This window comes from Oryctolagus cuniculus, chromosome 16 (genome assembly GCF_964237555.1).
Source record: "Oryctolagus cuniculus chromosome 16, mOryCun1.1, whole genome shotgun sequence".
In the NCBI taxonomy this organism is placed as follows: Eukaryota; Metazoa; Chordata; class Mammalia; order Lagomorpha; family Leporidae; genus Oryctolagus; species Oryctolagus cuniculus.
Genome location: NC_091447.1, coordinates 5,978,733 through 5,991,780, shown reverse-complemented (window position 1 = coordinate 5,991,780; position 13,048 = coordinate 5,978,733). Strand labels below are relative to the sequence as shown.

The window sequence follows — 13,048 nt, the reverse complement described above, 5'->3', positions numbered from 1 at the left end:
CGCTGGGATTACACTTTGCCAAGTACTCATCTCCAGTTCCGTGCTCTATAAGATTTGCTTCATTGGAGGCCTTCAAATTGAGCAAAGGAATTATCGGAGAATAATTTTGTCTTGTTCATTGAAAAAAAATGTCAGGAATTTGCTAACTAGAAGACCGTGTATATTGAAAGGAGAATTTTTGATTCTCACCATCCTAGAGTTGTGCTTCTAAGAAGTGTAGAGTGAATTTATTATTCTGTCCACACATATGCTCACCAAGCTTAAGGTTAATTATGTGAAGAGACTGTTCCAGAAGTTTTCTGGCAGCGCTAATAGGGTGCGTCTTAAGAGAGAGAGCAAGAGTGGGACGAGAGATTTATTTTCTCTTCTTGGCAGGTGTCTCTAAAGCCCTTGAGGTCAGTAATTTTCCTCCATATCCTGAACTAGTCGGCTTGGTTTTATGAGCTGTTCTCTATGAAATACATGTTTAAAACAAGGAATTTTCAGTAAGATTATTAAAACAAGTAGAAATCTTACTATCTTACTCCATATCTATAGGTAGAGGATTTCTGTTTCGAATTTGTAACTCAAGCTGGTCATTTTTACATTTGCTTTACCTCCTGCCATATTCTCCTTCAGTTTTAGCAGGTTTTTATTTGCAAGAGATGAAAAATAAAATACTTTATTCACAGTAAGTGTTTATTTTTTAAATATAATTTTCTCCATAACATTTTTGTGGGAAATGGCAATCTAGGCTAATTCAATCTCTTTCGGGTGTTTTGTCTTAGAATTTATTTCCAGATACCTTGCAATAATTATTAATTAATTAAAATTTACACCCAAAAGCGTATATTTATATGAAATACTTAATACATACTTGTATTGATATTGTAATGATTACCTTAATTAATAATTGCCAAGTCTTTCCATAGATTTGGCTCTGTTGCTTCTAAGACCTGCGTACATGCAACTTTCCATTCTGCCATAAGCTTCTGTTCTGAATTTTCTCTGATTACCTCTCCAGACTTCTCTGCAGCATGCTTCATCCTCCTGTCTTCCTGGACAATGCTATGTATAGACAATGTCAACAAACATTTGCTCTCTACCTCTGTTTGAATAGCTATTTGAGATCCTGAGCAGGAAATGGGAAGGAGGAAAGTAGGGTTAGAGTCCTTGTATTTGTGGATGCCTATGACAATGAGAAGATGCTGAAGGGGGGTAGGCCTTGTCTCACACTTAGCCCAAGACTCATGCCTTCTAAAAGATGATCACAGAAAGTGACATGTTGGGTCCAACTTTCCTGAATAGAGAAAATTTAAAATAATTGAGAGTAATAATTTAAATTGACTTCGAATTCTAACTGTTCTGCCATCCAATAGAAAATAATCGAAAGATATCAAATAATCCAAATGGAGCTTGCCGATATTTTCTTTTTATCAAAGGATCCCTATGCAAAACTCTGATTTTGAATTTTATCTGTCACTCTGCAAATGCTGTATCCTATCCAGGGATTGACGTTATTCTAAGATCTATCATCTTTTTTTTTTTTTTTTTCATTCATCTGCTTCCACCCAGCCTCCGGGTACTTAATTCTAGAAAAACACCTATGTTGTTTCATCAGGAAACAACAAAATATTATATTGTCATCTGTAAATAATGGTAGTTTTTTTCATTCCAAAGCTAATTAACTGAAGTCAACAGTGGATTCTGTTTGACGTATTCACAGTAGATGTTTAACTGGATGTCTCTTCTGAGTTCTCCTGGAATCTCACATCCATACACGTATATGCAACCACACACACAAACACCCTACCACACACATGCCTACACATATGTGCACACCTACACATGTGCACACACAAGCATGCACACATCCATACACATATATGCATGCACACACACAAACACTGCCCACACGTATGCACCTACACATGTGTGCACACTTCACAAACATACATTCCAAAGAAAGGAGATGCAACTCTCCCCCAGATAGTCTAATCTTAACACCCTAGATCTTTAAACAGGATACTGTGCATATCCAGTGATCTGTATGTGTCTCTATTCACCATTTAGTGCTGTATGACTCATGTTGGCAGGCTCTTTGCTTAGATATTTGTAAGTGCTATTCACATAGTAAATGACAGCTTTGTGTGTTCCTTAGAATGTGGTCAGTTCTACTTTATGCTACTACATCTTTTCTACTCTTTAAACTCTTAATTCATGTGGATTTCAGTTGATTCTTGTGGATTTTCTATACAAAATATTATATTGTCATCTATAAATAATGGTAGTTTTTCTCTATAATACATGTAGTTTTATTTTAATTTTGACCTATTGAATTTTTACATGTTCAGTAAATACTCAGGCATGGTATCTGTGATTAAAGTAAGTCTTATTTTCAGAACAAAAATTTCTGTCTAGAATTTTTTTTAAGATTTTTTACTTTATTTGAAAGAGAGAGTACAGTGAAAGAGAGAGAGGGAGGGAGGAAGGGAGGGAAATACAGAGAGACAGATCTTCCATCCACTAGTTCACTCTCCAAATGGCTGCAATGGCCAGGACTGGGCCAGACCAAGGCCAGGAGTCAGGGGCATCATCCAGGTTTCCCACATGGGTGGCCAGGCCCAGAGACATGGGCCATCTTCTGCTACTTTCCCAGACCATTGGAAGGGAGCTGGATTAGAAGACATACAAACTTTAGGATGCCTATGTTAATGTGCCTGTATGCTTTTTTTCTAAATTAAACATTGGAAACATCAAAAATTAAAAAAAATGCAATGCAAATTTGAACTGATGAAATAAAAGTAGAAATAATCATAGATTTAGAGAAAATTAAAATACCGTAAGATAATTCATTTCTCAAAGGAAGCTACATGGGTGATGTGTAAGTTCATTTATACTTCCTTGAATCAATATTAATAAGTACCAGCACAGAAATATTTATGTGAAATTTAATAATAGTGTGTTATCTCTGACTCTTGAGTCTGTTATATAATTTATTATATACACACAGTATAAATTTCTGAAGTTCACAAAATTTTGAATATCAAAGTACAACTTCATTTTGAGGATTGTGAAACTTAATTTATCATTGTAAAACAATATAAAATATAAAATAATGTGAATCTCAAAACCTCAAATAGATTTGTACAAATTTAATAGTTAATGTTTGTCACTTCCAGACACAATTCTACCCTCCAGGTATTAAAATATTAGATCTTCATAGAAGATACTATTTTTTTTTTAATTACTTGACAGGTAGAGTTATAGACAGTGAGAGAGAGACAGAGAGAAAGGTCTTCTTTCCGTTGGTTCACTCCCCAAATGGCCACTACGGCCAGCACTGCTCCGATCCGAAGCCAGGAGCCAGGTGCTTCTTCCCGGTCTCCCATGCGGGTGCAGCAGCCCAAGCACTTGGGCCATCCTCCACTGCCTTCCCGGGCCACAGCAGAGAGCTGGACTGGAAGAGGAGCAACTGGGACTAGAACCCCGGTACCTATATGGGATGCTGGCGCTGCAGGCAGAGGATTAACCAAGTAGCCAAGGCACCAGCCCCATAGAAGGTACTATTAGTATCATTTGTATTAAGATAGGAAATTGGCAGTATTGGAAACACAAGAGAACTTTTCAAGGCCAAATATCAGCAAGTTTTAGACTGGATCTTGTATCCAGGCAATTCATTAAATAAAGATAGAATGGAAAAAGGTCTCTAAATAGATGTTCCACACAAGAAGAAATATGAATGAATAAAAGCATGTGAAAAAGTGGTGGCTATTGTATACCTTTTCAAAATTTATTGAATTGCATGCATAACATTATTGATATTTTTGTATGTAAAAATGACTCAAAATCTCTGGAAATCTTTTTTCATACACTATTTCACAATAGAGCTCCAAAAGCTTCAACTTGCAAAGGCTTTTTAGCAAATTGTAATTATTACGGAAAGGAAAAAAAATACTTGCTCAAGGGTAGACATTGGAATTTATACCTCCATAACACAGAAGAATAAATTATTCAAGTATGAAAACACATAATGCACAAAGCTTAATTTCAAATTCTTCAGTTGAGCTTTTGGGTAGCTTTCAGTTTTACCTAGGTGTAATTGTCTAAATTTAGATTCCATGCTGAAACAGAATGAAACTGGATAGGCATTTAATTTGGTGCAAGAGCCCAATAATCAAACACAGCTTATTTGACAAGTTTTGTAAAAAAAAAAAAATGAGAGAAAGCTCCATTTAATAGAGTAAAATACATATAATCTATGCCCATATTTGGAGAACTGTGTTTTAAAATTCAGTAAAAACATTAACCTTGATAATATCTTTGTCTTAAAATCTGTGGTCTCAGCAAATTATAGAATTTTCTCTCAATTGTAAAAGGAAATAGTATCTTTAAAATTAAAATTCAAATACACACTTTGGGTAATTTGTTTTTTTAAAAGCCAATATAGGAAACAAAGAAAACAATCTTCAGAAAAGAAAGTAACAGGATATTTGAGGCAAATATGACTAATGTTCTTTGATATATGTGTTTGTATTGTCATATATTTGATTTCTATCATGAAAAATTCTCATGTTTGCTTTTTCACTATTTAACATATTAAGATTTAAGTTTGTTCTACTTTAATCAAATGGATTTACTTCTTAGATATAATTTTTAATATTAACTTAAAAAGCTATTCATAGTTTGAGGAAGTCATAAAACCAATATGAGGGTCAATAATAACATGTTCCAAAATTATGTAATTTAACCACATTTTAGCATCTTTTGCTTCCTTCTAGTAAACTCTTGCATGCGTCAACATTCTGGATCTACAGAACACTGTTCTACTTGCTGTGCAAGGCAATCTCGCTAAATCTTCCCTAAGGTCCTTCAAGGGAGTGTTTAACATCCTCTTAAAAAATAAGGAAGCTGTGACAATCATTGAATAAATAATTTGTTTAAAACCACAAGTCTTGGAGTGGGAAAGTCTGTTGAATCCAGAGTTTCACCATTCAAGGAAGTGGAACTAATGCTGACTCCATTTCTGTTCCCTAAAAACTGAACCACATAGAGATGAAAAGGGCAAAGTTTATTATTTTCATGCTATTTTAGCTTTGTTTTCTTTGGCCAATTTTTAGAGAATCCTAACTATCTCTGAAATCTGTCTGCTTGGAGAAGTTTGGAGCATTTGACAGTACTCTTTCAAGCCCCTTGGGGTTATGCCAAAGGCTCAGGGTCCCATCTGAATTCAGTCCTAATTCTCATCCAAATGAGCACCTGCTGTCATTCTTCTTATCAGTCCTGTAGTCAACTCGCCGTTTGTGATGAAACCCATTCAGCCACAAGGAAAAGGGCTGCCAGTGTTCCATTCTGCGGTCCCTTCCCTCTGTACTAAATGAGCCACTGCCAGAATGTCTTGGAGGGAGACTTAGCATGAAGTTTTATATGTGGCTATTTGTGTTCTATATTTCTAGAAGTTTACTCAGTTGTAGTCCAGTCTACTTTTGTGTTCTTTTCACATCCCTCTCCTCTACTCTCCCTCCCTTCTTCTTTTGCTGCCCTACTTCTGTTTTGCCCTGGAAAAGACAAATCTGCAAAATTATACACTTCCAAAGAAAATTATACTACACACTTCATTTCTTGTTTTCTCTCAGATTAGCAGAAGCAAATATTTCAAATAGAAGTAAATTCAATGATATTCTCCCTTTGGGGAAGCAATATTGATCATTCATTTCTAATACTTGATTCATGTCCCTTTGCTTTTGTTTAACTGGTTTGCTGGATGAATACATTTAATTAGAAGGAATTCCAAATTGATTTTACACCAGATTAGGGAAAAAGTAAAAAATAAAAGTTTTTGTAAAAATTAATTAGTCATCAATTAATTCAGATTTTTTTCTTGAATTTCATAGTACAATAAGACCATAGTACAATAAATTTCATAGTACAATAAGACATTCCAACAAAAATGAATCACTATGACTTATTGGTAAGAATCTTAGAAAAAGAAGTAAACTCTATGTGTTTGAGTGCTTGTAGACCAATAAAAGTGAGCCATTCTGTTCTTTCAAAAACTACAAAGTTGACTATGTATATGGATTAAAATTATACCTTAGAATATCAAACTATAGAGAATATTTTGTAACCTTTAATGTAACTGCTGATTCTGTACATATATATCTACCTTTGTGCCTTTTTCCTTTTTGACTAATGCAATGACTTGATAATTTTTAGGGTTTAAATGTCTGCCCAGAATAAAATCACAGGAAGCTCTCTGTTGCAGGGAAAAAAACAACTCTCAGCCATCTGCAGTGGGCATTGGTTCCTCTCTTGTTGTGCCTCATGCTTTGTTATGCATGAGTAAGCACATTAGCCTTTTCATTTCATTCATTAGACTTTTAATCCTTGATTAGTGTTTTCAAGATTCTCTCAAACACACAAGTTCTTTATTTTCTTTGTGTATGGGTTTTCTTTTGCTTTCATCCCCACTATGAAACAAAATTAACAGTTGATCAAAACAATAGCCCTTTTCTATTGAGATAACTAGTAAATATATTAGTTTCTCATTTGAGTGATTAATCATGTGTGATTGAAGAACACGGAAATATCTCCTTGCTTGGAATTGGGTTAACTGTTCAGTGTCAGAGCAGTCTTTTCTTGAAAAGCTGCAATCACAATGTTTCACCAATCTCAGACATTGAATATAATTTCTGTCTTGTAGAAAAAATCTGAATGTATTCCTCAAAAGTAGGAAACTTCCCATAAGGTTCAGAATTGGTATATTTGGATATCTCCGAGCCAAATTATGTTTGTCATCAATTTGCCAAAAATAAATTTTTCTCTGTTGTTTTTCTCTATTAAGCAAGCTATGTCAGAAAACTGCTTCTGATATGAGCACTTATTAATTACAAATCTAAGACACACCAAGCAAATTTGAAGTCAAGAATTGCACTTACCTTCACTGTGTAAGCACCAACACTATCTTTTTACCCATAATCAATCTCAAGGGAGTAGGAACTGCTCTATTTGATCATTTCTCCACTGAGGTCGACCTTATAACTCATCTTTAACAATATTTTCAATTAGCATGTGTTATTTGTCTTCATATGTGCTACCTTGAATATGTTGAACATGGAACCACAACTGGTTATTAAAGGAGAGGTGTAAACTATACAGAAATCAATTCCCATGTGTAAATACGACAACCAACTGTGAAATTATTACATAAATCATGCTTGCACAGAATGTATTGGAGTACATATTTTTACCTAATTTCATAACATCTCCTTGACAATCATATTGTGAAGGGGTCAGTGTTGTGGTACAGATGGTTAGGCAACCACTTGCAGTGCTGACATTCCACATTGGAATGTTAGCTAACATTGGAATGTTAGCTATAGTCCAAGCTGCTTGGCATCCAGTACAGCTGCTTACTGTTGTGCCTGTGATGGCAATGGAAGAAGGCTCGAGTGCTTTGTGGTAGAACAGGATGGAATTCCTGGCTTTTGGTTAGCCCCCAACTTTGGCTTAGTGGCCATTTGACGAGTGAACAGTGGTGGAAGATGTCTCGATGTCTCTCTCTCTCTCTCTCTCTCTCTCTCTCTCTCTCTCTCTCTTTCCCTATCTCTCTCTGATACTTTGCCTTTCAAATAAATAAATATGAAGAAAAGGTTAATTTTCAAACATTTCTTTTTTTTCTTGGAGTCTGTGTTTCTACAAGATACCAGAATCACAAACTCTCCCATTTTGTTTTCTGTTTTCTTGCCTCAGGATGCCTCCATTGCACATAGATTTCACATCATGAGAGAAAAACACCCAGAGAAGTTCAACAGTAGGTAAGGCAACCGATGATTAAATTTTAATTATGGTGGCTGTTGATGAATGCTGTCATGAGAAAGTCACTGCATGGGACATTATAATAGCTGAACTAGGCTTGGTATGTTTGTAAATATTCAGAGAAAAGGTGTAAAGGACCTTTCTTTCCTTAGGTTTCATTGGGACTCTAATGGGGAACATAATGTGGTCATCTCTATTCCATTCTCATGTGCTGTAAACAAAAGGATTTGATATATTAGGTGAAAACAATGCCTTAATAATGCATATCAGATGTCTTCACATGGCATAGTTTGTAGACAGCAATCATCTGTAACAGTGTGATAAGGCTGAGTGATCGTGTGTTACAGAGGTATCATATACGTCCTCTACTCTGTGGGCTCTCAGTCCCTCAGTGGCCTCAATTAAATGTAGACTAGAACGCAGAAATGGCAATGCCAAGATAAACTACTTTTAAGCACTGTTTCCTCAAGGAGAACAGCCTTGACAGACAAAATTACTTTTCCCATAATAGCAATAGGCAAACATTTTTCTCTCCAAAATGTGGGCATTGATCTTTGAAGTTGCTGAAAGAAATCAGGAAAACTCTGGTTCTGTGGTTTTCCTGTTTCTAGGATAGGTGACTCACCTCATCTCTCTCCTGGAAAAACATGAAAGAAGTTGTTTGTCTTTTGCTTCAAGTATACTCCGTTCCACTTTACTCATTTTATGAAGCTATACAATCATGATCAGCATTTCTATATAGGTAGTTAAGTGATTTTACATATTAATATCCAAAGGCACATACTCTGTGCATTCTGTATTTGCTAACTTTACCATTTATTAAATAACTGTTCATGTTCACTTCAGCTTTGTCATATGCTCGTATATTGGCATAATTTTCCTTTTTGTGGGCTAATAATAAGTAAATGCTGTTAGAAGCTGTTTTTCAGAATTGTTTAAGATTTTATAAACTTGATTTTATAAATTTGAATATACTACATTATACAAGAATAAATAATTTTTATTTTTATTATTATATCACTATATGTATCACAATAAATAGTTTAATGGTTACTGAAGTCTTATCTAGTTTTGCATTATGCCTACCTATTTAAATGTTTCATGAAACAAATAAATGTTTATTTCTATTATGTATCTTAGATGTTGCTACAGACCATGAATTGTGACCTTATGGTTGACTTTATTCTCTCATAGTTCAGAAAGGCATAACTTACTGAAAGTAAACAGAAAAGTACATTTTGGATATTTATGTGTGCACCAAATATCTTTACAAGAATTCACAAAATTGTGTAACTCTGTTTGCTTCTGGATAAAGGAACCAAGTGGTTGTGCTGAGAACTGAAACTGTGTGTGTTGTGTGTGTGTGTGTACTTCTCCATACTATTTGAATTTTGCTCCAGATGTGTTTCAAACTTAAATCAAATAAAATCTAATGAAATGTTGGTACATAAATTTTCACTATATGTGGAACAAGGAGGCATTTTTATTTTATAAGATAGTTTTTGTGAAATATACAAAAATAAATTGATGTAACAATGCAACTATATTCACTTTATAGTTTTCAGCATCTGCAATTCTTGAATATTCTACAGACAAATATGTAGCTATTAGTGTATATGAATCCATAAGGATTGAACCTGTCTGAGATAAAACAGCCTATGCATTCCCAAATGTCATTCTATGAAGCACTCTTGAGTTTATACTCATAGATTAAAACAGGTTTCAAGCAAAAATAAAGTTGTCTGGAAAATGCAGTGTGCAATGTTCCCCTTTGTAGTTGCACAGTGTAAAATCCCATTAAAAGGCTTCAGAAATACACAGGGAGTGAAAGCTGATCAGTCTCTAAAGCATCACTGCCCCAGGCTCAGTTGGGAAGGGAGAGGGCTAGTGACAGAAAGTGAGAGTGAGAGATGAGGGGGTGGGGTAGGGAGGAAGAGAGAAGCACTCACATATATTAATATGTGAGTAGTAATCAAATTTGACAACCTGTCTCTAAGACTGCCAACATTTATGATTTTTCCTTGAGTGTCAGAGGCTAATGGATGTGCTCCTTTATACAGAATACTTTTAATTCTTCTTAATTGCAAAAACATTGTTCTCAAATATCTACTTAATTTTTTTATTATCAATAGCGCTACTGATTGATGATATTCCTCACCATCCATTGTATGATTAGATGCTATTTAAAATAATGTGTTTGTGTCTCCCAGTATTTTTTGAGATGTAACACTACATGTCACTGAAACATCTTAGTGTTATGTGAGGCATGAAAGCATCTTGCTTATAAACAGCTTACAGGGAATACTTCACCTGAAACAAAAATAGCATAAAAATGTCATCTAGAATGTCCCAAGGTCACGTTTCCGTTGTAACTTCAAAGCATGATGAGTGTCTGGTAGATGCTCAATGGATTGTTGGCCAACTATTTGCTTAGGATTATAGCCCTGGAATTCCATAGCTACCAAGTGAATTACTCGTGTACATTTCAATCTATATTTTTGTAGAGTGTCTTTGTTCCAAGAATTTAGGTAATTTCCTAAAATATAATACATCATATTCAGGACTTGAAATTTTTCTGATAAATTTATTTGAGGAAGACATATTGTACGCAAACAATACCAGACATACAAGGGCAGATTTTCTAATTTCAACACTGAGATGGTCTCTGCCATAGCACACATTCATATTTCCAGGAATTTGCAAATGGATTATTTTAAGTGTGTCTAATAATGGTATTTCAGATCAGATCTCTTGTCGCAGTAAATCATGTGCCATTAATATTATCCCCTAGCATGCTCACCTTGAAATTCATTTATATTTTAGAGAACCTGATGTTTCTAACATTATCTTAAGGAAATTAATTACCAAAATATATAGTGCTGCTGCTCTGTACTTCTTTTGACAGAAATTGAAAGAACTGGGAAAGGTAATGATTTTTCCGGTGCTTAAGAGAGTGCTAGTAGAGAGCTTGATACCATATTCTTTCCAAATTTCTCTGTAGATCTAAGTTAACTATTAAAAGGAAGCCTGCTGTTCAACTTTCTAAGCCTTAAGATCTTCCATAAAACTGAATTTAAATAGAGACTTTTAGTCTAATAGACTCAAGATGGAAAACTTTAAGGTACTTAAGCTACTATGATATCAAATCGTTGATTATCTAACAATCTTACTATTGGTATTTATAATCAAATTTATGCTCTCAAAATTTACCTGCATTATACAACTCCTGATTCTGTTTAAAAGCAGGACTCTTAAGTTACAGCACTTTTACAATGTTGCTATGAATAATTGTTTATCTACACACTAATATAGGTGTCCACTAAAATTGCAAGTTAGTAAAGTGCAAAATAGTTAAATTCCATGAATTTATACAATATTGAGAAGGACTTACAATTAATATGTAAATAGCTACAGAAAAAGTATTGATGGTTTTACAAAGTTTTCTTAAATTTATAATCACATGTTTTCAAAGATTCAAATCAGAGTCTCAATGTACAACATTTAAAACCATCTTTTTTGAATAGACTAAATGAAATCAGGTAGCAAGCACTGATGGTCGAGGATACAGTGATGGTATTTCATTATGTCCCCATAGCTTATCTTTCAGTATCTGGTCTCAGATTCCAAGATGGTTGATTAGGGAGTAACATGGTACTCTGGGCTAGGGATGAACAGTTAAAAAAAAAAAAAGTGTAGGAAGTGCACTCTCAGGAGAATTGGAAAGAAAACTGCACCGGAAATCCTACAAGAGCAAGAATGCTGTGGATGTGTGTGGAAGGTGTGGATGCATGCACAACACAGCACAAATACAATCATAAGCACAACTACAGCAGCTGAGAGCCAGAGTGGGAGGCAGCTTGGAGATGGAGGCGAGATCAGACTGCAGCAACCCACGGAGATACAGTGAGCGGGAGAGCATGGCATGAGTACGGACTGGAGCTCTGGGGGCTGGTGGTTGCGAGCAGTTGCCCGCATATCCAGTGGAAGCAGAAGGGGTACATTTACCTTGCCCCAACTTCCCAACAAAAGTGCCCACAGCCCAGCTGAGAATGGACAGGTACCAGTTAGGATTTGGGCGGGAGCTGCGGAAGACTGCACGCACGCAACAACTGGCTGAGACAGGATGCCATCTTCTCAGCAATACTGGCGATAGTGGTGTTGAGACAGCAACATACGGCCAGTGGCTCTTGTGTACGCGTGTGATCCAGTGATTCTGAGGGAACAATCCGTAGTCCCCACTGACTTTGAACCTGGCTGGAAGGTAGCTGGGCAACCATGTGGGAAGGTGAGGCACCTGCAGTCTCCCAGAAGCAAGACACCTATGCAGAGATGTCTTGGGGAACATCTGCCTCTCTATCTATTGGACAGGGCAGAGAGAAACCTGTACACCTAGCGACTGGGAGACTTGTGTGCTGAGACCGTGAGGACTCGGTGGTTACATTAGAAGGTGTAGGGTGTAGCAGGGTCTCTGGGAAATCATCAGGTGCAACTCCACATGCTTGGAGCTCCTTTGTTGCCTACAGCTGGTCATTGCAGCAGTAACTGCGCTCACAGTGAAGACTGCAGATAATTAGTGGAGTTTACAAGGTGGCATGGAACACACTGGGGGCTGACATCTGGGCATTGAGATCAATCACGCCCAACTTGGGTGTTACCCTGGATAATCACCCCACCCCGGAGCACTGACCAGAGCTACATGGCCACACCTACAACACACCTGTTGGTATTCAAGAAGAGTGCAGACATTCATGAAGCAACAGAGGCATAGCTCAAAGACAAATCCCATCACAGGAAAAAAAATAAACTCCACAAATGCCTAAAATCAGATACATAAATTCAAGAAACAAGAATAAGAAAGACACCGTGACCTCTCCACCCCTAAGGGAACACAGCAACATTTAAGTATTAGAATGTGAAGGTGAAGAGATTGAGGAAATGCCAGAAATGGATTTCAAAAAATTAGTCATAGGATTACTCACAAGCAATCAGAAGCAAATCTACAAACTAAAGCCATACATGATGTGAATGAAAATTTTTTCCATTAACTTAGATTTTAAAGAGAAATAAAAGCAAAATATTAGAAATGGAGAATTTGATAGATCAGATAAAAATGTGGTAGAAAGCCTTAACAGCACAGTTGGTGAGGCAGAAGAAAGAATATGTGAACTATAAGAAAAATCTTTGGAAATCTTACAGTCTGACTAAAATAAATAAGCAAAAAGAAAATAGGAACTTAAAAATAGTGTTGGAG

General features: G+C 35.9%; 1 protein-coding gene across 16 annotated transcripts in view; it reads left to right on the top strand.

The window, feature by feature from the left end:
* DGKB (diacylglycerol kinase beta) overlaps nt 1-13,048 on the top strand; it is a 773,939-nt gene that overhangs the window by 434,808 nt on the left and 326,083 nt on the right. For all 16 annotated transcript variants that reach the window (XR_011382945.1, XM_051832536.2, XM_070059385.1 and 13 more), the window contains one exon: nt 7,732-7,796. Coding sequence is in view for 15 of the 16 variants with exons in the window: in XM_051832536.2 (XP_051688496.2) it covers nt 7,732-7,796 (65 nt within the window). In the remaining variant the exon portion in view is untranslated. The remainder of the gene's footprint in view (nt 1-7,731; nt 7,797-13,048) is intronic.